Source organism: Scyliorhinus torazame, chromosome 10, assembly GCF_047496885.1.
Source record: "Scyliorhinus torazame isolate Kashiwa2021f chromosome 10, sScyTor2.1, whole genome shotgun sequence".
Classification (NCBI taxonomy): domain Eukaryota; kingdom Metazoa; phylum Chordata; class Chondrichthyes; order Carcharhiniformes; family Scyliorhinidae; genus Scyliorhinus; species Scyliorhinus torazame.
This window is the reverse complement of record NC_092716.1, coordinates 118748203-118775660: the sequence shown is the minus strand read 5'-3', so window position 1 is coordinate 118775660 and position 27458 is coordinate 118748203. Positions and strand designations below refer to the sequence as shown.

At 43.3% G+C, this 27458-nt stretch overlaps 1 protein-coding gene across 2 annotated transcripts; it reads right to left on the bottom strand.

The window, feature by feature from the left end:
* Positions 1–5239: 5239 nt before the first annotated feature.
* LOC140384861 (probable G-protein coupled receptor 139) lies at positions 5240–26929 on the bottom strand. 2 transcript variants are annotated; one of them, XR_011933178.1, is made up of 2 exons: positions 26814–26929; positions 5240–5916 (listed from the first exon to the last, which is right to left on the bottom strand). XR_011933178.1 is itself a non-coding variant. In XM_072466806.1 (2 exons), the coding sequence occupies exons 1-2, from the start codon at positions 26872–26874 to the stop codon at positions 12552–12554; spliced, it is 966 nt and encodes a 321-aa protein (XP_072322907.1). In that variant the 5' UTR covers positions 26875–26889; the 3' UTR covers positions 12168–12551. The 2 variants fall into 2 exon arrangements, 1 of the variants encoding a protein (XP_072322907.1); XM_072466806.1 differs by lacking the exon at positions 5240–5916 and adding an exon at positions 12168–13456 and having other exon boundaries at positions 26814–26889.
* Positions 26930–27458: the final 529 nt, after the last annotated feature.

The window sequence follows — 27458 nt, the reverse complement described above, 5'->3', positions numbered from 1 at the left end:
TCTGGTCACCGCATTATAGGAAGGACGTGGAGGCTTTGGAGTGGGTGCAGAGGAGATTTACCAGGATGTTGCCTGGTATGGAGGGAAAATCTTATGAGGAAAGGCTGTTGGACTTGAGGTTGTTTTCGTTGGAGAGAAGAAGGTTAAGAGGAGACTTAATAGAGGCATACAAAATGATCAGGTGGTTAGATAGGGTGGACAGTGAGAGCCTTCTCCCGCGGATGGAAATGGCTGGCACGAGGGGACATAGCTTTAAACTGAGGGGTAATAGATATAGGACAGAGGTCAGAGGTAGGTTCTTTACGCAAAGAGTGGTGAGGCCGTGGAATGCCCTACCAGCAACAGTAGTGAACTCGCCAACATTGAGGGCATTTAAAAGTTTATTGGATAAGCATATGGATGATAATGGCATAGTGTAGGTTAGATGGCTTTTATTTCGGTGCAACATCGAGGGCCGAAGGGCCTGTACTGCGCTGTTTCGTTCTATGTTCTATGTAAAAGAAGCAGCTTCAGGGATTGGATCGTGTTCAACTGGGGTGAGCTATTGATTTTTGAACATTGTATAATTACTGTGCTCGGTTCTTTGTTCGATAAAACAGATCTTGGCTGATATCCAGTCTGTTCTCCGTGTACACGTAACAAGCTTGATTAAATAGCCACCTTATCCAGGTTGTGGTGTTTTTGTTTCTGTCTGTACTGAGCTGAGCCACAGGGAATAACCCCACGTGGAAGAACTTAGGTTCTAAAACCGCTCCTACATATAGCCTCAGCAGAACCTTGCCGCACTTCTATTCTAGCCCTTTCGATATGAATGCGAACCTGCCTCACTGCCAACTGAACTTCAATGTCAACTTTAGGGGAATCCTGAACTCGGACACCTAAGTCTCTTCGTGCTTCAGATTTCCAAAGCTTTTTCCTATTTAGGAAATAGTCTGCACCTCTGTTCTGCCTAACAAAGTGCATAACCTCACACATTTCCACAAGGTATTCCATTTGCCACTTCGTTGCTCACACTCCAAGCCTGTCCAAGTCTGTCTGCAGGCTCCCCGCTTCCTCAACATTACATGTCCCTTCACATATCATGGGACCATCTGCAAACTTAACAACAATGAGATCAGTAATGCATATCATGATGAAAGGGGGGGGGGGGGGGGGTAGTGGGTGTTAGGCTATTTCGTGTTTAGAGTAGGCTGGAATATGGTATATGGAGGGATGGGTTATGCACTGAACTATGTTTACATTTGTATTTGTATCGTTTAATGTTATAAAAGCATAAATGTCTTAATAAAATGTTTTTTTTTAAAATGTATATCATGAATAGTTGTGGTCTCTGCAGAATGTGACTAGTCACCGGTTGCCATCTGTGGGTGGCATGGTAGCACAGTAGTTAGCACAGTTGCTTCACAGCTCCAGAGTCCCAGGTTCGATTCCCAGCTTGGGTCACTGTCTGTGCGGAGTCTGCACGTTCTCCCTGTGTCTGCGTGGGTTTTCTCCGTGTGCTCCGGTTTCCTCCCACAGTCCAAAGATGCGCAGGTTAGGTGGATTGGCCATGATAAATTGCCCCTTAGTGTCCAAAAGATTAGGTGAGATTACTGGGTGACGGGGATAGGGTGGAGGTGTGGGCTTGGGTAGGGTGCTCTTTCCAAGGGCCAGTGCAGACTCGATGCACCCTACCATGCATGACTTCCATCTGTTCTGTAAATTCTATCATTCTATGACTTCTTGGTCCCCACTCTCTTCCTGCTGCCAGTCTCCTGCATTGCCTTCGTAAGCCTTTTACTGTTTCTGATGCTCACTCATTCCCTTTCTGCCTGTGTAATTCTCACCTGCAGTATGACCACCTCCTTAAACATGCTATGCACGACTTCCTCAGCATCACGGATGCACCACAGTGAGTCCACCCGCAGCTCCGGCTCTGAAATACGGTTAGTTGTAAGCTGCATTTGGACTCACCTTCTGCACGCTATCCGTGTGGAATTTGAACATTCCTCTCCTGTTTATGTGCGTTTCCTCCAGGTGTTCCAGTCTCCTCATACAGTCCAAAGATGTGCAGTTCAGGTGGATTGACCATGATCAATATGCGAAGGTACAGCAATAAGGCAAGAGAGTGGATCTAGGTAAAGTATACTTTTGGAGGATTGGTGCAGACTCGATGGGGTGGATCGCCTCCTTCTTCACATTAGGGATTTTATGGATCTCCTATGGAATCTAGAATATTCTTCCTGAGAAGGCATAGATGCAGTTGCAATCAAGATATTAAAGTGGAAATTGGATTGCTATCTGAAAATATAGGATTGGTGCAGCCTCGATGGGTCGAATGGCATCCTTATGCACTGTAAAGATTCTGTGATTCTGCCTTCACCAATAGTGTGCATATGTGGCTTGAAACATTAATTGATTTGAACTAGCCCATTAAGAAACAACCCACATGTTTCAAGGCCCAAACCTTCAGCGTTTACACCCAACACATATATATCACTAATGTTACGACACCCTGGGGAACTGCGCAGTCAATTATAACTCCACTCATTTCAGAGTCACAACACAAGTGAATTAACCAATAATTCTTATAAAGCATCCAAAATCATTGGCCCTTGGCTATCCAATAATTACAGTCACCAGTTTTGTAAGTTGAAACACAATTACTGTTGATTTGAAGCAAGAACAAAGATGAATAATGCAGTAAATACAACTGCTGAATGACAAGCTAATAATTGACAAACACTTTAACAGCCCCACCCTCTACCCACACACACAATACAGACAAATGTTGAGGAGTGGAAAGGGGTGAACATAATAAGGATGAAGCTCAAAATATGAGCCTTTACTTCAAATAGTGGTTTGCAGCTTTCTTTGCAGTATGCTTATGGATCAAAGTCCCTGGTTTCAGCCTGCATGATCTTCTTTGCAGTTCAGCAATATTACTCTCAGCTATTCCTGGAGAGGCTCATGCTTCACATCAACTTCCAGGCTCAACCTTTTGTGTAGAAAGAATTGGTCAGTTCATAGCAGCCATTTATGCAGAGATAGTTGGTCGGATCTGCATTCTGCTTGCATAGCCTTTTCTGCAGAGAGTGGGGTCTCATAGTGACCTTGAGGAGAGGAATTTTTAGATCATTTTGGAGAGAATTCAGTCGATCCGTTTGTACAGGCCGCAGAATCAAAAACAAACGTTGTGACCTTGAAAAACGTGTCAGTGGGATCAGGTCCAATCACCACCTGTTATGGGGCAGAGCACACCCTTTTAGGCCATGTTCCCTTCCCTGACCTGAGCTGAGAACTAGTCAGTCCTTAAACTCCTGAGAAAGCACCTGCAATTACTTTATCCTTTCTGGGAATATGAACAATTTTAACATTCAATAAACTGTTGTCATAATAAACTCCCATGGACCTCAAGTTCTGAGCAAAGAACAAAGGACAATACAGCACAGGAACAGGCCCTTCGGCCATTCAAGCCTGTACTGGTCATGATACCAACCATCGATGGCCAAAACCCTCGGCACTTTCTTGTGCCATATCCCTCTATACCCATCCTATCCATATATTTATCAAGATGCTTTTTGAATGCCATTAATGTATCTGCTTCCACAACCTTCCCTAGCAATGCTTTCCAGGCACTCAACACCCTCTGTGTTAAAAACCTGCCTTGCACATCTCCTCTAAGCTTGCCCACAGCTTGGTTCCACAGGAGTGTGCAGCAACAACCAATTTCGGGGTTCAGCTGAAAGGGAAATAAGCAAGAAGACTGGAAGTAGGGGAATTCGATAGCTGTGGAAATAGGCAGTGGCCCTCAACTTCCTGCTCGCGACGGAAAGCTACAGGCCGCCGATTTTAAAAGAGAAGTGTGCACACTTACCTGCGCTCTGATGATGCGATGAACCTTCCTTTCTCTTCGGCAGCCTGGAGCGTCCAGCGCAGGCTTGGGGAGGCCCATTGAGGGCCGGCATTTAAACGATAGATTAGATAGAAAATAACAGGTAACTTTTTTAAGAAGTGTTTTAAAGGTATGTAGACATTTTAAAAAAGTATTTTTGGCTCTTTCTTTTAAACTAACATATTATTTTGTTGTTAATCCTTTTAAAGTAATTTTTAATTTATTTTTTATGATTAATGATGATTATTTATAAATTAACATAGGTTTGGTCTATCTTGACTTCCAAAAGGCCTTTGACAAGGTGCCTCACGGGAGACTGCTGAGTAAAATAAGGGCCCATGGTATTCGAGGCAAGGTACTAACATGGATTGACGATTGGCTGTCAGGCAGAAGGCAGAGAGTTGGGATAAAAGGTTCTTTTTCAGAATGGCAACCGGTGACGAGTGGTGTCCCGCAGGGTTCAGTGTTGGGGCCACAGCTGTTCTCTTTATATATTAACGATCTAGATGACGGGATTGGGGGCATTCTGGCTAAGTTTGCCAATGATACAAAGATAGGTGGAGGGGCAGGTAGTATGGAGGAGGTGGGGAGGCTGCAGAAAGATTTAGACAGTTTAGGAGAGTGGTCCAAGAAATGGCTGATGAAATTCAACGTGGGCAAGTGCGAGGTCTTGCATTTTGGAAAAAAGAATAGAGGCATGGACTATTTTCTAAACGGTGACAAAATTCATAATGCTGATGTGCAAAGGGACTTGGGAGTCCTAGTCCAGGATTCTCTAAAGGTAAACTTGCAGGTTGAGTCCGTAATTAAGAAAGCAAATGCAATGTTGTCATTCATCTCAAGAGGCTTGGAATATAAAAGCAGGGATGTACTTCTGAAGCTTTATAAAGCATTAGTTAGGCCCCACTGCAGATAGAATCACTGCAGTGAAGAAGAAAGCCTTTGGCCCATCAAGTCTGCGCCGACACTCTGAAAGAGCACCCCACCCAGGCCCATGACTTGACCTAAACTTTGGACACTAAGGGTCAATTTATCAACGATAATCCACCTAACCTGCACATCTTTGGACTGTGGGAGGAAACCAAAGCACCTGGAGGAACCGCTGCTGGCACGGTGGCACAGTTATTATCAGGGACCCGGGTTCAATTCCGGCCTTGGGTGACTGTTGGTGTGGACTTTGTATGTTCTCCCTATGCCTGCCTGGGTTTCCTCATTCCAAAGATGTGCAGGTTACGTGGATTGGCCATGCTAATTTGCCCCTTAGTGTCCAGAGATGTACAGGTTAGGGTCATGAATAGGGGGGAGTGGACCCAGGTAGGGTACTCTTTCAGAGGTTTGGTGCAGACCTGATGGGCTGAATGGCGTTCTTCTGCACTGTTGGAAGTCTATAGTTCTTTTCGGAGGTTCTACAAAACCCATGCAGACATGGGGAGAATGTACAAACACCACACAGTCACCCAAGATCCTAATTGAACACTTGTCCCTGGTGTTGTGAGGCACCAGTGCTAGCTAGTGCCACCATGTTACCTGTGTTAAATATGTTTCTGCCTTGTTTACTTCAATTAATCTTATTCATTTATAATTATGTCAGTTAAGTGTTGTTTACTGATGTTCCAGTAAGACATTTGTAAAAATATGTAAAGTTTAATGTAAAACATTGATTAAAAAAATAATTTTATAAGTACAAAACTTTAAAAGCAGTTAACATTTAAATTTTTTTCAGCTGAACAATAAAATAATATTATCTCAAGTTTTATAAATTTATTGAAATAAAAGATATTTTCCCTCTTAAACACAACAGTTCTGTATATTTGAAAATGGTGGGGGGAAAGTGAGGGAGGATATAGGATGGAAGGAGGTGGAGGGAAAAAAGGGAAGGGAAGAAGGGGAAGAGGAGGGTTTTGAAAATTGTTACCTGACAAACTCAACATCCGAAAGCAGCAGCTGCTAAAGTACAATGCCTTGGCACACATATCCACTGACATCATTTCGGGATGTCGTTTAGCAGTACTTATGGCTGGGTGATTGATTCGCTGCAATACCTGTCAGACAGATAGTTCACATAGGCTTGCATATAGCAACTAAGCATTGAACTTTTTTAAACCATTTGAAGTAATCACTGAGGCTTCTAAGGATGAACATTACATTGGGGAGGCTCACCTAAAAAAAAGTTGCAAAATCCAAATGTACTTTAATTCTGAATCAGCTGGGAAGTCAGGTTTGCTAACATTAGTGTCTTTGAAGGAGTCACTTTCACCAGTATCGAGGCCACGATCATCCAAAACCAACTCTGCTGGGCAGCCTTTATGCCTAGGATGTCAGAGTCCCGACTGCCAAAGTAAATCCTATTCACCCAGGTCAAAGAAGAATCCCAAATAAGAGGAGGACAAAGAAAGCTCTTCGAAGACACATTGTAGGCTTTCCTCAAGAAATGGAACATAGATGTCAATTTCTGGGAGACCTTTTTTCAGAAGAGACCTACTTGGATGAACCTCCTGATTGAAGGGTCATAATTCTTCGAGAACACCCCATGACACGAGGAAAAGGAGTCTGAGAAAGGAACACGCGCAACTTAATGTCCAAGGGCCGACACCATTTCTAAACCCTGCCAAGTGAATGATTGAAGATGCAGCTCTAGGATCGGGCTCATCAGACAAGCAAGAACCCACAGAACCCGCGACAAGAAACACTTTGTATCTTAGGTGGACAATTGTATCCGTTAGCGATTGATCACCACATTCTATCCATTATAATTCCTTTAATGGAATTAACATTCTCGTGACAAACAAAAGTTTTAAAAAATCATTTTCATCTCTGTGGCTTCAAACTCGCTTTATACAGTAAATTACCCTTTTAATGGAATTAACAGCCTCATGACAAAGCAAAAAAATTTTTATATCAAAAGATATATTCCTTTCATTTTATTTGCGTTTTAATATGTTTATAATATCTTTATAATAATTAATGTCACAAGTAGGCTTACATTAACCCTGTAATGAAGTTACTGTGAAAAACATTTGGTATAGTGTAGGTTAGATGGCTTTTGTTTCGGTGCAACATCGTGGGCCGAAGGGCCTGTACTGCGCTGTATTGTTCTATGTTCTATGTTCTATAACCCCTAGTCGCCACACTCCGGCGCCTGTTCGGTTACACAGAGGGCGAATTCAGAATGTCCAAATTACCTAACAAGCACATCTTTCAGGACTTGAGGGAGGCAACTGGACCATGCAGACATGGGGAGAATGTGCAGACTCCGCACAGACAGCGACCCAAGCCGGGAATCAAACCTGGGACCTTGGCGCTGTGAAGCAACAGTCCTAACCAATGTGCTACCATGCCACCCGTAAATGCTAAACTCTAAAAACATAAAACTTTAACTTGCTAAAAAAAATGTTTCCCAATGTCTCCTGCCTCTGCTAAATGGAAACATTTCTGTGCAAATAAAAAGGTGCAAAATCTCACCAAACTTCCAGCTACAGCCGCAGGGCTTCATTTAGTAAACAAAATGCAGGTGAGGAGTTTAAACCAGGAGTGCTTCCAGTGGGTATGCCTGACTGCCCGCAATTCTGGTTTGCCATGCCACACATGTGCATGTACCAGCGCCTTACCTTGTGAGTCATGCAGGAAGTTATGGGTCAGTGCCCCTAGACGAGACTCGAGGATCATATATTCCCTCGCTGGTACCAAGGTGAAGGAAATCCCCGAGTGGATGCAGGATATTCGTATTGGAGGTAGTGCTTCACATTGGTACCAACAGCATTTGGACGTAGAGGGATGAAGTGCTGAAGGCATATTTTAGGGAACTAGGTAAGACATTAAAAAGCAGGATCTCAGAGGTAGCAATCTCCTGTTCAGTACCAGTGCCAGGTGTTAGCGAGCATTGAAAAGAAGGTTAGAGTTGATGCATGTGTGGCTAGAGAGATGGGCATGTGGGAAGTGATTAAGGTTCCTAGGGCACTGTGACCAGTTCCTGGAGAAGGCTGGACCTGTACAAGCAGGACAGTTTGCACATCAATGCGTCCAGAACAAAAATCCTTGCTTGGGCACTGTTCTTGATCTGTTGGGAAAGTTTATACTACCTCAGAAGGAATACTGGAACTGATAGTATACCCACAGCACAGCCATTTTGGCCAGTATGTTTCAAGTCCAACAAGAGAGTGTGCAGTTCTGCACATAGTTTTAGGAAATGAAGCTCGCCAGGTGGAAGGAGTGATATTGGGGAGTCTAATTAGTTTTAACATAATTATATAAAAATGTTCCACCATCAAAAATGCTGACAGTGGAACCTAGAGACCCCGGATGTCAAGGACCTTACAGGGCAAGGCAAGGGAATAAAGGAAAGCTGTGACAGACACTAAGGGCACAATACTAAAGAAAGCGGAGAGGAGTATGGAAAGAGGAGAGGTGAAATCAAAAAGGACATTGCTATTAAGAATGAGGAGTGTGAAGCATTGTATGTGATCAGCATAGGAAGAGAAGACATATTAAGATGATAAGCATTCTTGAAAGTGGATAAATCACCAGCCTGTTTAAAAAAAGACAGGGAGGAAATTTCACAGGAACGAACTTATCATAATTTTCTAATTATCGCTGGAGACAGGTGAAATGCCTGAGGGCTGGAGATGTGTTGCACTCAAAATAAAAACTGAACCAATGATAGATTGAATAATTTCAGGTTGTTCATTCTGCCCTTGGTATTGGGGAAATTATTGAAATCAATGCTGTGGGGCAGGTTAAACTTTCAAAGCAAAAGATTAATAAAGGACAAGCAACATGGATTTCTCATGGGAAGGTGATGTCTGACTACTTTGATTGAATTTGTGAGGAAGTAACTCCAGGATTGATGAGGACAATGCAGTTGATGTGGACTACGTGGATTTTAGCACGTTGTTTGACAAGGTAAAGTGGCAGACTTTCAACAAAGAACAAAGAAAAGTACATCACAGGAACAGGCCCTTTGGCACTCCAAGTGTGCGCCAACCGTGCTGCCCGTCCAACTTTAAAAAAAATTACTTTATCACAGTTACAAAGCCAGAACATCAAGAGTGTGGAAAGGGGCAAACCCCTAATCCAGCTCCTTGCCTGCTCCAAAAATCAATTCAAATTCAAATTGAATCCAATTCATGGTCCCCACAATAGAGACATACCAGATCCAGTCATTACACCTGACCTCACGCTCATCTTAGCCAAAAGGCTGCAAAGCGATTGCTGCCCATCCAACCTAATACCTTCTACACTTCTGGGGTCCGTATCCCTCTATTCCCATCTTATTCATGTATTTGTTAAGGCGCACTCTAAACGTCACTAACGTAACTACTTCTACCACCCCCCTGGCAATGAGTTCCAAGCACCCACTACCCTCTGTGTAAAAAAAACTTCTCTTGCAAATGTCCTCTAAACTCTGCTGCTTGCACCTTATGCATATGTCCCCTAATAATTTACTCTTCAACCCTGGGAAAAAGCTTCCGACTATCCACTCTGTCCATGCCCCTCATAATTTTGTAGATCTCTAACAGGTCACCCCTCTACCTCTGTCATTCTAGTGAGAACAAACCGAGTTTATCCAACCTCTCCTCATAGCTAATGCCCTCCATACCAGGCAATATCCTGGAAAATTCTTCTGTACCCTCTCCAAAGACTCTACATCCTTCTGGTAGTTTTGCGACCAGAACTGAACATTAGATTCCAAGTGAGGCCTCACTAAGGTTCTCTACAGCTGCAGCATGACTTGATAATTTTTATACTCAATGCCCTGGCCAATGAAGGCAAACAGGTCTTATGCCTTCTTGACTACCTTCTCCACTTGCATTGCCACTTTCAGCCACCTGTGGACCTGTACACCAAGATCCTCTGGCTGTCAATACTCTTCAGGGTTCTGCCATTTACTTAATGTTTCCCGCCTGTATTAGACCTTCCAAATGCATTACCTCACACTTGTCTGGGTTAAACACCATCTGCTATCTCTCCACCCAAGCCTCCAACTAATCTATATCCTGTTGTATCCTCTGACAGTTCTCATCACCATCCGCACTTCAACCATAAAACATGAAAGCCCACTAGATACAGGGGAATGTAATATATTGGGTGCCAATTGATTCAATGTCAGGAAACAATTATTTATGCAGCGTTTTGTCTATGGAAACTGCTTTAACTGGCCCCTGTTTTTGTGGGATATGCTAATGATTTGGATGTAAATGTTGGGTGAATGATCAAGAAGTTTGCAGGTGACATAAATATTGGCCACACAATATATATTAAGGAGGATTGCTGGAGATGAAGGAAGACATCAATGAACTGGTCATGTGGGAATGATATTGGAGATGGAATTCAACCCCAAAAAAGAGTGATGTGATCCATTTGGGAAGCTGAAACAAAGCAAAGGAAACAAATAAATCGGAGGATACTGAGAGGAGTAGAGAAAGTGTGAGAGCTTTGAGTGAGTGTGCACAGAACCCAGAAGGTAGCAGGACAAGGTGGTTAAGAAGCCAGATTGAATCTTTTGATTTACAACCAAGACACAGCATATACGATCATGGAGGTTCAGCTCGAACAATTACAACCAAGACACCACATATAAGATCAGGGAGGTTCAGCTCGAACAATACAAAACATTAATCAGGCCACAACTTGAATACTCTGTGTAATTCGGGTTACCCCACCACAGAAAGGATATACTTAAACTAGAGAGAGTACAGAGGAAATTTTTGAGGATGTTGCAAGGGCTGGAAAATTGCAGATATGAGGAAAGATTGGTTACACTGGTCTTATTCGGTATTGAGGGAATTAGCATTCTTGAAAGTGGAAAAATCACCAGCTGACACAAAACAGAGGAGGTTGATGGGAGATTTGATTGGGACATCCAAAATAGTGATGGGCCCAGATAGAGTGGATGCAAGGAGCCTATTTACCTCAGCAGAAAGGTCAATGACTCAGGGCTATAGATTCAAAGTGATTGCTGGAAGGATTAAAGGTGAGATAAAGAAACACATTTTCACCCAGAGAGTTATGGGGTCTGGAGCTCACTGCCTGGAAGCATAGTTGAGGGCAAAAATAATGAACTCATTTGAAAGGTGTCTGGATATGCACCTGAAGTGTCGTAACCTATAGGGATCAATTCTGGAAAGTGGTGTTAGGGTGGGTGGCTTATTTCACGGCCAGTGCAGACACGATGGGCCAAGTGGCTTGTTTCCGTACCGTGAATGTTCTATATTTCTATCATTTAGTCACTTGTATCTTTTTGTTGTTGATGGGCAAATGTTTTTGGTCTGATTTGGTTGAATTACCAAAATTAAGTATTAGAAACAATCAACTTTTGACAGAAAGAATACAAAATCAAAATCGTGCAGATGTTCAAAATCTGAAATACAAAAAAAATGAACCTGGAAATGTTCAGCAGGTCAGGCAACAAGTGACGTGATGAAATGTCAAATCGACCTGGAATTCTTCTCCTGCTGTATATTTTCAGTGCTTTCTGCTTTTAAGCTGCAGAACTATTGAGCAGCTAGTGATTCAAAGAGATGGATTGTTAGAAGGCCCAACTACTTTATTGGCTCAGTACAATAAAATGTTTCAGTAATACATTCAAATTAATGGAACCTTACGTCTGAGTCCTAACACTTCATATTCTCGGCCATAAGACCATAAGACATAGGAGCATAATTAGGCCACTCGGCCCATCGAGTCTGCTCCGCCATTCAGTCATGGCTGATATTTTTCTCATCCCCATTATCCTGCCTTTTCCCCATAACCCATCAGTGAATACCAGCTGTAATAATCAATAAATAATACTCATCTTTATATAACAGACAAAACTCACAAATAATGACTTTTGGGCCATAGAGACCAGTGATGTAAGTTGGCAAAAGCTGGTACAAATATGAAGCTGTACAGAAAGACAGAAAGGACGCGTTAGATTCGAGGTTTATAGAACTCAGGAAAACAAAAACAGAAACCAACAGATAATAATAAAGACTGATTAATAAAGACTGCCACCTTTACATGGCTCATTGTTGATTCTAACCTTTCTCAGTTAGCTGGGCTCTCTTCTTTAACACTGCCCAGGTACGGATATCCGAATAGTGATGTATGTGTTGGTGTGAAGCTGTCAGTGGAAAATGCATCAAGAATATAGTTTGCGGAGTAGTGAAGACCAGAACTATAGCTATCGAATGACTCAGATGCTCAACTACAGACTGCTGAGAGGTGATCACTGTAACTATAGGGCTCTGAGGAGTAAAGGCCCTTGCTAAGGTGAGAGTACCGAGTAGTGGAATCAGAGTGTTTGAGGGGCATCATTACAGCTTGCCGACTGACTGTGGGGTCAACCTAAAGACTGCTGAGTGTATGAGCAGAATCACAATGCAGCAAATCAGCAGACAGTAGATTAGCCGCCGAAATGGCAATCTGTTGGGTAACTAAGAAGCCAACCGCATGGACACACTTAGGTGACCAGAAAGTTAAAATTTCCCAGCTCCATTTTGTGTAATGCCAGATCTGTTCATTAATTGTTCACTGTTAGCATTAATTGAACCCCAAGCCAGATATTGAACCAACATTAAAATGGCACATTATTTCAATTATTTCAGTGATGTTTTGTGTTTCTAGACAGGATGAGATTCATGGAAGGTAATATGAAATGGGATTTGTTAGACTGAAATAGAGTGACCAGCTCTTGCTGTTATTTTACTAATCGAACAATGAGAACAAAGGGGTAAGTGAGCACATTCTTAAATTCCTCTCTAAATTTATTCTGGGTCACAACATAAATACACGTGTTGCTGCAGGAACTGAGGAGCTGGAGCATTGGCCCAATGTAAGCAATAATGAATGGAAGACGGGTTTTGAACAGTCGATCAATGATGTGATTTAATGTGATTCGTTCATGGATGCTGTACACAGCTTCTGTCATCCACAGCAGTATGAAGCTTGCCGATATGCTGAAGAGCAGGATGATGGACTTTCTGCGGTTCTCCATCTCTGGATCCTTGTTCTTGTTCTTATCATTGTGACTTCGCAGCCTCTTACGAGCTCTATTTGCCAATGAAATATTCCTAACAGTGAGACCATTGAGGAACAGGATCACAACAAATGGGAGCAGTGGAGTTGTCACTCGATGTAACAAGTCAAATGCTTTCCACAGGGGTGAGCTATAATAGCTGAGTTTCACCATGCAGAACAATGGTATGAAAAAGAAATAGACAGCCTCATATCGGAAATACCAAGGGATGTTCTTCAAACAGCTCAGCACAGTCACTGTACCAATAACGATCACTGCAGTTCTCCAGGTGCAATATTTAGTTTTCAGTTTTTGACAACAAATGGCCACAAATCTATCAAAGGTAAAAGCAACTGTGAACCAAACAGAAAGGTCTTTGGTTGCATGTGTGAGGCAGTCAATGAGACCGCACAGGGTAATTTTTTCTGTGAATGGATCCGTGGTGTAAAGTGGAATTATTTGCTTCAGGATCACATCAGTCAGGATAACAGTAAGATCAGCTGATGCCATTGCCACTAGGTAGCTGGTGATACATCGGGAGAGGCCACATTTTCCTCGGATCAAGATCAGAATCACCAGAAGGTTAACTGTGAGCAATCAGAGCAAAAATAGGATCAGAAAAATATTCTCCAGACTAGCAGGAAGAGATGATTTTGTAAGAAATTTATAATGTTTCTTCAATTTATAATGATCGACTAAGATTCGCATACCTCCACAATCAGTCCGAAGCAGACGCCATCTGCCTGGCCCTACACTCATCCCTGGAGCATCTCGACAACAAGGACTCCTACATTAGACTCCTATTTATTGACTACAGCTCCACCTTCAAAACCATAATCCCAGCCAAGCTCATATCAAAGCTCCAAAACCTAGGACATGGCTCCTCAATCTGCAACTGGATCCTCGACCTTTCTGACCCACAGATCAGAATCAGTAAAAATAAATGACACCTCCTCCACAATAGTCCTCAATACCGGGGCCCTGCAAGGCTGCGTACTTAGCCCCCTACTATACTCCCTGTACACACACGACTGCATGGCAAACTTTGGTTCCAACTCCATCTACAAGTTTGCTGACGGCACGATAATAGTGGGTTGGATCTCAAATAATGGCGAGTCAGAATACGGGAGGGAGATGGAGAACCTAGTGGAGTGGTGCAACGACAACAATCTATCCCTCAATGCCAGCAAAACTAAAAAGCTGGCCATTGACTTCGGGAAGCAAAGTACTGTACACACCCCTGTCTGCATCAACGGGGCCGAGGTGGAGATCGTAAATAGCTTCAAATTCCTAGGTGGTGCACATCACCAAAAATCTGTTTTGGTCTACCCATGTCAACACTACCACCAAGAAAACACAACAGTGCCTAAACTTCCTCAGGAAACTAAGGAAATTCGGCATGTTCACACTGACTCTTACCAACTTGTACAGATGCACCATAGAAAGCATCCTATCTGGCTGCATCACTGCCTGGTATAACTGCTTATCCCAAGACCGCAAGAATCTTCAGAGAGCTGTGAACACAGCCCAGTCCATCACATGAGCCTGCCTCCCATCCATTGACTCCATCTACAGCTCCCGTTGCCTGTGGAAAGCGGGCAGCATAACCAAAGACCCCTCCCACCCGGCTTACTCACTCTTCCAACTTCTTCCATCGGGCAGGAGATGCAAAAGTCTGAGAACACGCACAGACTCAAAAATAGCTTCTTCCCCGCTGTTACCAGACTCCTAAATGACCCTCTTATTGACTGACCTGATTAATACTACACTCCTGTATGTTTCACCCGATGCCGGTGTCTGTATTTACATTGAGTACCTTGTGTTGCCTACTATGTATTTTATTTTTATTTTATTTTATTTTCATGTACTAAATGGTCTGTTTGAGCTGCTCACAGAAAAATACTTTTCACTGTACCTTGGTACACGTGACAATAAACAAAGCCATCCATCCATCCATCTATCTGCAATCAAGAAATAGCTGTTTGTATAACTAGACTTTTTGAAGTTTTATTCAATAAAGACTGGGCTCCAGAGCTGGACAGTACTAATATTTGAGGCTGATATATAGGGTTGGACAATATTATCAAATGGATATCCTTCTCCGGATCTGGACTGTTTTATGAAATGGCGTTTGACCCCCCAGATTTGTGCTACGTTCAAGGTTATATTGATCCCCCCATAACTGTACCTTCTTACAAAATGACAGCTAATGCACTGCCTTGCACAGTGCTATCAAATCGAACCTGCTCTGGACATAGACAGTGCCATCACATGGAGAACTACCCATAAATCTCGCCATTTCTACCAAATGATAGCTAATGTTCTGACCTGGACAGCACTAACAAATGGCGACTTGCTGTCCAGAACTGGGCAACAAAAATAAATGGAATTATTATTGAACCAGCACAGTTGAATGAAGTGGAATTTGAACTCTGGGCTTCAGAAGAGATGTCAAACGACAGCTATTCTCTGGCAAGGATAGCTATGTTCGCTCCAAGTACTCCTTGCACTGGGCGGGTTACAAACTTCCCAGAACAGTGTTTTATTGTCCAACGACAGGTTAGGTTTTGAAACTCATGACTAACGTTGACAAATTCCCCAGATGAACTGAGCAAACCAAGGCATACATATCTGTAAACACAGAAAAGGGACTGCAAAACCCATCCTCAACATATGTAGCTGTATTAGCATAATTGATGCCATTCTTACCGAAGGGCTCAAAATTGGTATCCACTGGACCCGTCACTAAGCATAACAAACCATCCCTGCTTGAAAACAAGTTTAAAAATTATGGGTTGGACTTGTGCAAGAATAACAAACTGCTGGGTGTTTAATATTAAATGATTCATCCTCACGACTCACCAACATCCATGTATTTTTGGGCTGCCCAAGACACACAGACATGATGTAGCTTTGTGCCCTTTCTTACCTATCACTGGCTCTGCATAACATAACTCATCCAAATCATTGGATGAGTTTGTACAGCCAGTTCTGAGCAAGCTTTCCACGTACAAAAGTGAAGCACTCTGTCACAGAATCATAGAATACGACCATCGGGTCTGCACCAACGCATGACCTGCCCACCTAATCCCATTTGTCAGCACTTGGCCCATAACCTTGAATGGTATGACGTGCAAAGTACTCATCCAGATACTTTTTAAAGGATGCGAGGTATCCCGCCTCTGCCACCTTCCCAGGACATAACATTTCTCCTCAAAACCCTCCTAAACCTTCCAACCCTCACTTTGAACTTGTGTCCCCTCGTAACTGACCCTTGAACTAAGGGGAACAGCTGCTCCCTATCCACCCTGTCCATGCCCCTCATAATCTTGTACACCTCAATCAGATCGCCCTTCAGTCTTCTCTGCTCCAGAGAAAACAACCCAAGCCTATCCAACTTCTATTTCTAACTTAAATGTTCCATCCCAGGCAACATTCTGGTGAATATTCTCTGCACCCTCTCCAGTGCAATTACATCCTGCCGATAATGTGGCGACCAGAACCGCACACAGTGCTCCAGCTGTGGCTTCACCAAAGTTCTAACCAGTTCCTTCATAATCTCCCTGCTTTTGCAATCTATGCACCGATTGATAAAAGCCAGTGACCCATATGCCTTTTTCACCACCCTATTAACCTGCTCTTCTGCCTTCAGAAATCTATGGACAAACACGCCAAGGTCCCTTTGTTAGAACATAAAACATTACAGCGCAGTACAGGCCCTTTGGCCCTTGATGTTGCGCCGACCTGTGAAACCAATCTAAAGCCCATCTACACTATTCCCTTATTGTCCACATGTTTATCCAATGACCATTTAAATGCCCTTAATGTTGGTGAGCCCACTACTGTTGCAGGCAGGGCATTCCACGCCCTTACTACTCTCTGAGTAAAAACCTTCCTCTGACATCTGTCCTATATCTATCTCCCTCAATTTAAAGCTACGTCCCCTCGTGCTAGCCATCACCAGCCAAGGAAAGAGGCTCTCACTGTCCACCCTATCTAATCCTCTGATCATCTTGAATGCCTCAATTAAGTCACCTCTTAACCTTCTTCTCTCTAACGAAAACAGCATTAAGTCCCTCAGCCTTTCCTCATAAGATCTCTCCTCCAGGCAACATCCTGGTAAATCTCCTCTGCACCCTTTCCAATGCTTCCGCATCCTTCCTATAATGCGGCAACCAGAACTGCACGCAATACTCCAAATGCGGCCGCACCAGAGTTTTGTACAGCTGCAACATGACCTCATGGCTCCAAAACTCAATCCCTCTACCAATAAAAGCTTACACACCGTACGCCTTCATAACAACCCTCTCAACCTGGGTGGCAACTTTCAGGGATCTATGTACATGTACAGGGAGATCTCTCTGCTCAGCCACACTACCAAGAATCTTACCTTAGCCCAGTACTTTGTATTCCTGTTGCTCCTTCCAAAATGAATCACCTCACACTTTTCTGCATTAAATTCCATTTGCCATCTCTCAGCCCTACTCTGCAGCTTATCTATGTCCCCCTGTAACCTGCAACATCCTTCCGCACTGTCCATAACTCCACCGACTTTAGTGTCATCTGCAAATTTACTCACCCATCCTTCTACACCCTCCTCCAGGTCATTTATAAAAATGACAAACAGCAGTGGCCCCAAAACAGATCCTTGTGGTACACCACTAGTAACTGAACACCAGGCTGAACATTTCCCATCAACCACCACCCTCTGTCTTCTTCCAGCTAGCCAATTTCTGATCCAAACTGCTAAGTCACCCTGAATCCCATGCCTCCGTATTTTCTGCAATAGCCTACCGTGGGGAACCTTACCAAACGCTTTACTGAAATCCATATACACCACATCAACTACTTTACCCTTGTCCACCTGTTTTGTCACATTCTCAAAGAACTCAATAAGGTTTGTGAGGCACAATCTACCCTTCACAAAACTGTGTTGCCAACCCTAATCAAATTATTCCTTTCTAGATGATTATAAATCCTATCTCTTATAAACCTTTCCAAGACTTTGCCCACAACAGAAGTAAGGCTCACTGGTCTATAGTTACTGGCGTTGTCTCTACTCCCCTTCTTGAACAAGGGGACAACATTTGCTATCCTCCAGTCTTCTGGCACTATTCCTGTAGACAATGACGACATAAAGATCAAAGCCAAAGGCTCAGCAATCTCCTCAGAGATTCCTAGGGTAAATCCCATCCGGCCCAGGAGACTTATCTATTGTCACACTTTCCAGAATTGCTAACACCTCCTCCTTATGAACCTCAAGCCCGTCTAGTCTAGTAGCCTGTCTCTCAGTGTTCTCCTCGACAACATTGTCTTTTTCCTGTGTGAATACTGACGAAAAATATTCATTTAGCGTCTCTCCTATCTCCTCGGACTCCACGCACAGCTTCCCACAACTGTCCTTGACTGGCCCTACTCTTTCCCGAGTCATTCTTTTATTCCTGACATAGCTATAGAAAGTTTTAGGGTTATCCTTGATCCAACCTGCCAAAGACTTCTCATGTCCCCCCCTGGCTCTTCTTAGCTCTCTCTTTAGGTCCTTCCTAGCTAACTTGTAACTCTCGAGCGCCCTAACTGAACCTTCACGTCTCATCTTTACATAAGCCTCCTTCTTCCTCTTGACAAGTGATTCAACTACTTTAGTAAACCACGGTTCCCTCGCTCGACCACTTCCTCCCTGCCTGACAGGTACATACTTATCAAGGACACGCAGTAGCTGTTCCTTGAAAAAACTCCACATTTCAATTGTGCCCATCCCCTGCAGTTTCCTTCCCCATCCTATGCATCCTAAGTCTTGCCTCATCACATCAGCTATAGCTCTTGCCCTGTGGTATATACCTATCCCTTTCCATCGCTAAAGTAAACGTAACCAAATTCTGATCACTATCACCAAAGTGCTCAAATCTAACACCTGTCCTGGTTCATTACCCAGTACCAAATCCAATATGGCCTCGCCTCTTGTTGGCCTATCTACATACTGTGTCAGGAAACCCTCCTGCACACATTGAACAAAAACAGACCCATCTAAAGTACTCAAACTATAACGTTTCCAGTCAATATTTGGAAAGTTAAAGTCCCCCATAACAACTACCCTGTTACTTTCGCTCCTATACAGAACCATTTTTGCAATCCTTTCCTCTACATTTCTGGAACTTTTTGGAGGCCTATAGAAAACTCCCAACAGGGTTACCTCTCCTTTTCTGGTTCTAACCTCAGTCCATAATACCTCAGTAGATGACTACTCATCAAACGTCCTTTCTGCCACCGTAATACTGCCCTTGACTAACAATGCCACCCCTCCCCCTCTTTTACCATCTTCCCTGAGCTTACTGAAATATCTAAACCCCGGAACCTGCAACAACCATTCCTGTCCCTGCTCTATTCATGTCTCCGAAATGGCCACAACATCGAAGTCCCAGGTACCAACCCATGCTGCAAATTCACCCACCTTATTCCGGATGCTCCTGGCGTTGAAGTAGATACACTTTAAACCACCTTCTTGCCTGCCGGTACACTCCTGCAATGTTGAAACCTTACTCATGACCTCACTACCCTCAACCTCCTGTATACTGGAGCTACAATTCAGGTTCCCAACCCCCTGTCGAACTAGTTTAAACCCTCCTGAAGAGCATGAGCAAATTTCCTCCCCAGATATTTGTTATTTGGAATTTCCCAGTGTCAGACTTTTCATAGTATACTTGCTTGTCAAATTACCCCTTCCAAATTACCTCACACTTTTCTGGGTTAGATTCCATCTGCCACTTGTCCATCCATTTGACCATCCCATCCATCAGTCCTTTGGCTTTACACACAGCTTTCTCCTTTGGTGCTTAATGGGCCCTATTGCTTCCCTGGTTATCCACTTCCCATTGATATACTTATAGAATATTTGGGATTTTTCTTTACCTTTTCCAGCCAGAGCTTTATCATATCCCCTCTTTACTCTCCTAATTGATTTATTAAGCTCCATCCTGCACTTTCTGTACTCCACTAATGCCTCTGCAGACTTGTTCCTCTTATACTTGCCCCTCTTTTTCTTCTCATCGTATCCTGAATGTCTCTGGTCATCCATGGTTCTCTGGGTTTGTTACACTTTCCTATTACCCGCGAGGGAACATATTGTGCCGTTACCCTCCGCATTTCAACTTTCAATGCCCCCCACTGCTTGTCTGTAGATTTCCCCACAAGTAACTACAGTCTACCTTGGACAGATCCTACCTTATCTTGTTAAAATCTACTCTCCCCCAATCCAAAATCTTTTTTTGAAACTTGTCTATTTCTTAGTCCATAACAAATTTAAATTGAACCATGCTGCGGTTGCTATCACTAAAATGCTCCCCCACCAAGACATCAACCACCTGTCCGACTTCTTTCCCGAGAATTAGGTCCAGCACTGCACCATCCTTTGTTGGATTCTCTACATATTGAGTTAAAAGGTTCTCCTGTATATATTTTACAAAGAATACATGTACAGGACTTGCATATTTATAACAATGCCGTATCCATTTTCTCGTTCACCATTGCTAGCCTAGTTACAAATATATCACGCAAGGAAACCATAAACATTCGCACAACATCACCATAACACAACATGCCCTACCTGCTACAGTAGTGAACTCGCCAACATTGAGGGCATTTAAAAGTTTATTGGATAAACATATGGATGATAATGGCATAGTGTAGGTTAGATGGCTTTTGTTTCGGTGCAACATCGTGGGCCGAAGGGCCTGTACTGCGCTGTATTGTTCTATGTTCTATAACATGGCGATTTAAATGCACCACCATGGTCTGAATCTGTATTTATTCAACTTATTAGCTCTACAACTCATGCAGTTGTGTTCAGTTTAATGACACCGTGCATTTCTGAATACATGGTGTTACGATGGGACCCCCTCGAATTGCATCTCCCACAAATATCAGTTTCAATGAGAACTTTGTTTTCAATGGCATACCACCGAATCTCCCACCTTTCCATATTTCTGATATATACATGATACGATTACAATAATTGAATGCACAACTTCATATAAGAGTTTCCTTACACCACTTAATGTGTTCCACGTTGCTCTCAACTTAACTTTTGAAATGTAAAAGTCCTTCAATGTGCTAGTTGAGAAATCTAACAATGGGTTCTCCACTATGGGCCTACCAGAAGTCTACCTTCATTGGTCAATATACGCAGTGTGATTCCTAAATTTCTATGTGCTCTAACATTGGCCTAATCAGTAACCTTGTAAATAGAACCCAAGCCGTTTGCTCATGGCGCAAGCTTGGTGCTGCAAAATGGCACAAAGGCATTCTGCAGAATAATGGAGCCCCTGATCAGATCACTGTTCACTCATGAATGGGTGTAAGGCCTCCACTTTCAGTCCTGAAAAGTGCCCAATACATCTCCGATTACACTGGAAGCGTAAAGTGTATCAAATGTTTGAACAGAATTTGAAGCTAGCTGTTTGATGCTGCTACAATGCACCGCCTAGAAGGACATACGCAGTAGCTCAAGAATCACCATGGTTGATTCTGTGATCCAGGTTATACCAGGGCAAGTTCTGGTATACTGCTCTAATAGGATGCTGCCCTCAAACCAAAGATTTATTCTGCCTGTCACACAAATGAGTAGTGTAAGGGCCACATGGTAGTACCATGGTTAGCACTGCTGCTTCACAGCACCTGGACGTGGGTTTGATTCCGGCCTGGGTGACTCTCTGGAGTTTGCACATTCTCCATGTGTCTACATGGATTTCCTCGCCGATAGAAGTAGCATCTCCACGCATTGCACCTTTTTCAAGCAACAGAAGCTGAGGTAGAGTCATTCCCCAATAAATTCCCCACGTAAATGCCCTAATGAATGAATCGCCCTGCCTGATTTGATTTTACACAAAAGCTGGATAACCCGGGTGCATTCGCCAAAAATCGCCTCTACAATCAATCTACTTGCCAACAAGTCAGCACTCTCTTTTTATGCAGTATGAATTGCTGTTCCCTTTATAATTGGTATTCTGGAGAATTCTGTCCTTATAAGTGCAAAACAAAAAGATCCTACCTCTTGTTTTCAGCAATACACTAAACACTCAAATAATAAATCGAGAGCTATACAGAACAGCTTTCAGATGGCACAGGAGGCATTAGTTGTGTCAAAGGGAGGAGACAATACAGAGTGACATGAACATATTATGTGAGTGGGCAAAACCATGACAGATGAAGACTAATGTGTAGATTGTTGAGGTCATTCGCTTTGTTTCTGGGAAAGTTAGCTCAAAACATTTCTGTGGGAGCAATCGACGAGCTCAAGGATATAACCGCTGAGCTGCAGAAATTACAAAACCCCCCACCTACAACAAACAAAATGATTGTGGAATCTTGGCATGATTTACATGGGTCTGATTATTTTTTAAAAGTTTTATGGGGAAGGAGCAATAATTCGATGTCAACCGTAACAACCCAAACAATGGGTTTCAACTGACACGGTGTGAATAGTGATGCCACCAAGAATGGAGGGGCTGGTTTAGCTCAGTGGGCTAGACAGCTGGTTTGCGATGCAGAACAGTGCCAGCAGCACAGGTTCAATTCCCGTACCAGCTAAGAATTCTAAATTCTCCCTCTGTGTACCCAAACAGGTGCTGGAATGTGACGACGAGGGGATTTTCACAGTAACTTCATTACAGTGTTAATGTAAGCTTACTTGTGACAATAAATGTTATTTATTTTATTTATCTCTCAGGTCAGGAGTTCAGTGTGTAGCTGATAGTCTGAATTGGATGGACATAGTCACAGTTTAAGCTGTTCCCCACGTTCCACTTGTGGAGAAAGTGGTCAGATCTTCCCGGACCTGCCCTCAGGGGCTTGATGTTTGGCCTGGTTTTCTGTGGCAGGTTGGAACCTCCACCACTCAGGCCAGTCACCAAGTTGATTTGGAAGCGTACCACTGAGAGATGGAGCAGTCATCAATTTGTAGTGCGTGCCGTGCTCCAGTCGGGGGATGCGGGATTTCGGACGGGTGCCTGTTACGTTTTGAGGCTGTGTCAGTGGACTGCTTCTTTAGCTATTGGTCGATGCTGTTCTTGAAGGAGAATGCTCTGCCTGCAGATCAGGCAGCTCAATGTGTGCTAGTCTAGAACCAGGACATATAGAACATAGAACATAGAACGATACAGTGCAGTACAGGCCCTTCGGCCCACGATGTTGCACCAAAACAAAAGCCATCTAACCTACACTATCCCATTATCATCCATATGTTTATCCAATAAACTTTTAAATGCCCTCAATGTTGGCGATTTCACTACTGTAGCAGGTAGGGCATTCCACGGCCTCACTACTCTTTGCGTAAAGAACCTACCTCTGACCTCTGTCCTATATCTATTACCCCTCAGTTTAAAGCTATGTCCCCTCGTGCCAGCCATTTCCATCTGCGGGAGAAGGCTCTCACTGTCCACCCTATCCAACCCCCTGATCATTTTGTATGCCTCTATTAAGTCTCCTCTTAACCTTCTTCTCTCCAACGAAAACAACCTCAAGTCCATCAGCCTTTCCTCATAAGATTTTCCCTCCATACCAGGCAACATCCTGGTAAATCTCCTCTGCACCCGCTCCAAAGCCTCCACGTCCTTCCTATAATGCGGTGATCAGAACTGTACGCAATACTCCAAATGCGGCCGTACCAGAGTTCTGTACAGCTGCAACATGACCTCCTGACTCCAGAACTCAATCCCTCTACCAATAAAGGCCAACACTCCATAGGCCTTCTTCACAACCCTATCAACCTGGGTGGCAACTTTCAGGGATCTATGTACATGGACACCTAGATCCCTCTGCTCATCCACACTTCCAAGAACTTTACCATTAGCCAAATATTCCGCATTCCTGTTATTCCTTCCAAAGTGAATCACCTCACACTTCTCTACATTAAACTCCATTTGCCACCTCTCAGCCCAGCTCTGCAGCTTATCGGTATCCCTCTGTAACCTGCTACATCCTTCCACACTATCGACAACACCACCGACTTTAGTATCGTCTGCAAATTTACTCACCCACCCTTCTGCGCCTTCCTCTAGGTCATTGATAAAAATGACAAACAGCAACGGCCCCAGAACAGATCCTTGTGGTACTCCACTTGCAACTGAACTCCATTCTGAACATTTCCCATCAACCACCACCCTCTGTCTTCTTTCAGCTAGCCAATTTCTGATCCACATCTCTAAATCACCCTCAATCCCCAGCCTCCGTATTTTCTGCAATAGCCTACCGTGGGGAACCTTATCAAACGCTTTGCTGAAATCCATATACACCACATCAACTGCTCTACCCTCGTCTACCTGTTCGGTCACCTTCTCAAAGAACTCAATAAGGTTTGTGAGGCATGACCTACCCTTCACAAAGCCATGCTGACTATCCCTGATCATATTATTCCTATCTAGATGATTATAAATCTTGTCTCTTATAATCCCCTCCAAGACTTTACCCACTACAGACGTGAGGCTCACCGGTCTATAGTTGCCGGGGTTGTCTCTGCTCCCCTTTTTGAACAAAGGGACCACATATGTGTGGAGGTCAATGTCCCAGAAATAATCTTGAGGATTTAACTGAAGCGAATATCTACCCTAATTATGTGGCTGTTCTTTAATCGGGTTAAGCAACAGAAGTCTGCTGATAGGTCGAACATCAAAACAGTGCGTAATGTGTTTGTTATATTGCTCCAGGTGGTACTCACCAGTTTCAGGATGTGAATCAACTTCCCAGTGGGTTTTTACTGCTTGGATTGATGTCCGGTGGCTGGGTTTCAGTTACCGTCAATTAGTTCATAAGTTTTCAAGTTAAAAATAAAACTTGCTTTAACAGGAGGACCTTGTAGAGTTTGCTGCCTCCCTCCTCCTGGAGGAAGTGATATTTTTAGAAGGAAGTTTTTTAAAGCGGAAATTGGTATTTTATAGGGTAACTTAGCGTCGACCAGAAACTCAACTAGGTGAGCCAGATACATTGGTTACAAAGAGACTAGGAATTGGCTGGCAAAAACTACAGCTTCTGAATTCCCCAAATCTGTCCAAAGTCACAATTCAGGAGCATGATGGAATACATCTCCACTTGCCTGAATGACTGCAGCTCCAATAACACTGGGAGGCTCCACCGCCACCCAGGCAAAAGCGAGCCACTCGATCAGAACCCGACCCATGATTTTATACCGTCCTCCCTCCACTAGTACATATGTGTACTCGTACATATCTTCAAGGTGCACTTCACCAACTCACCAAATTTCATTCGGTAACAACTTGAAAACCCATGATATCTACGACCAAGAAGGAAAAGGGATGTAGCCACAAGCAAGGTCCTATTCAATCAACACACCACCTTGAATTGGAACTACATCGTTATGTCTTCCCATCACTGCGTCAAAATACTGGAACTCTCTCCCTAATAGCACACTGCGTGTACTTACACCACACAATAATATCTCACCATCAGCGTTTCAATGGCAATTACGAATAGGCACAAATACTGACCTTGCTAGCGACACCCACGTGATCAACTCAAAAAAATAAAGAAAGGTATTTAATCTATCGAGGAAGACAGAACAAGGGGACATTTTAAAATCATTTATGGAAATTGGGAAACAGATTTTCACAAAACTGCCCCGGTTTAACCCGGATCACAGTGGGAAACATTTTTAAAAATTCATTGTTCAACAAATACATTCCATTGAAAAGAATCAATTCAGCGAGAAAGACCCATCCTTGACTGTCTCTGATCTAATGGATCATCTTTAATATTTTATTTTATACCTGTTTAGATACGACTTTGAAGCAGCATTGGTTTGGTTATGTAGCAAACTCCAGTTAAATACTTCTCACATTAATTGCTAAACACCAAGCAAACAGCTGAATCCTTAACTGAAGTATTCCAATGAAACTGAGTTTTCCGGGATTACCTCAATAACAATTCGTCTCCCCACGTTTCAATCTCCCTTCTTGATGGACCTCGTGACAGATGCAGAACAATACGGGAAGGTGACACTGAGGGTATTCCTCCAGAACTGCTGATTTAGCATTTTTTCCATTGAATTAACTGGTTTCCGTATCTTTTCGAATAGGAACCCTTTCAGTTGCACACTATTTTCACTGGGGCTCCAATAGAGTCACAAGGAGATTGCCAATACATTTTAGAATCTAGTGCCGTTACTGGAATGAGCGATGAATATTTGTTTGTAAACTCCTCTGATCATCACTGCGAAAATTGCTCCCCATCTGCACCAGGAATTATTCATGAGCGAAGGACAGACAGACATACAGAGGGGAGAATCACACGGAGGCACAGAAAGCACTAAAGAGACACGCAGAGGCAGGGGGAAAGACGGATGCAGAAGCCCAACAAAGAACGATAATCAAAGTGAGACTCACAGACCAGAAACAGTGAGAGTGAAAACAAAAATCAAAGATGAGACAGAGTTAAGGATGGGAAAATCTAAATCAATTTGTTCACCTCATCTCAACCAGAGCAGCAGCGGTTAATCACAATATGATAAAGTTTGAACACACTGGCTGACTGCCTGGGGAGTAGGACGGGTGTTGACCGAATATTATTGCAGTGTATTCGAGTCAGTCTATTAAAGCAGTGCAGATTGGAGATTCAGGATGTTCAGCGACCAGCACAGAATGAACACCAAGTGTCTCAGTCAGGGGCAGTTTATTGCAGTCAGTGAGATTCTCAGTCAGCCAGAAATCATATCACTCGGAGTAAATACTCGAACTGTAGCAGAGATTACAAGACAAAGAAGACAAATCCAAGATACAGTAACACTTCCATTCGAGATTCACTTTCATATCGTGCATAATAGCATGTGACAATAGGGTACATAACATTCGTTGTACTGATATCACAAGCAGGGGTATTAATAATCAGGTGAAAGCCACAATCTTCCAATATCAGGGCGAGCAGCATCAAGCAGCCACATACCTGGGATAGCGACGGCAGCAAGAATAGGATAGAAAATCATTCGCGCCTGTGTCAGTTCCATGTCAGAGGTCGGTGGGGTGCAGCAGTCTGTAACTGGCACTCTGACTTGCAGTCCCACCCCAACTGCAAACTCTCCGGCTAAGCACTGAGGGAGGTTCCTATTTCTAGAGGGGAGCAAGGTCCCCTTGAGACAGGGAGTTGGAGGGGATGATTACACATTACTGCGTTTACCTTACAATCAGTTGCACACAGAAGATTGGCAACCATTGTCAAGGGTATTATTTAACATCATCTGTAAATGTATAGGCAACAGATGAGTAATCTTGCGAAACTCAGTCATTAAGTTGATGTCAATGCGACCTGAACATGATAATCTTGTACATTCAAGTGAGTCACAAAATTAAAACTGGGAATGTAAAGCAAATATAATTCAAGGTATTTTAAAATATAAATTCAGGAGATTAGTGACATGAGGGGCACACCGGTGACTTGGATCCTCTAAAATAACATATTGTTCGAACAGAGCACGGCTCTTGCAATCCACAAGGAGAGGTTGCAATGAGCATGAGTGTTGAGTCATTAAAAGATAGGGAAGAGGCAGCGAGACAGAGAAACATTAACACTGCCAAAGGACAGCTATCAATA

What these genes read in the sequence shown, in the direction of transcription:
- LOC140384861 (XM_072466806.1), bottom strand. Translation starts at nt 26,874, where the DNA reads ATGGAACTGACACAGGCGCGAATGATTTTCTATCCTATTCTTGCTGCC. An exon ending in TGCTGCCGTCGCTATCCCAG is followed by an intron (nt 13,457 to 26,813) that starts GTATGTGGCTGC and finishes GATTGCTCACAG; the next exon opens with TTAACCTTCTGGTGATTCTG.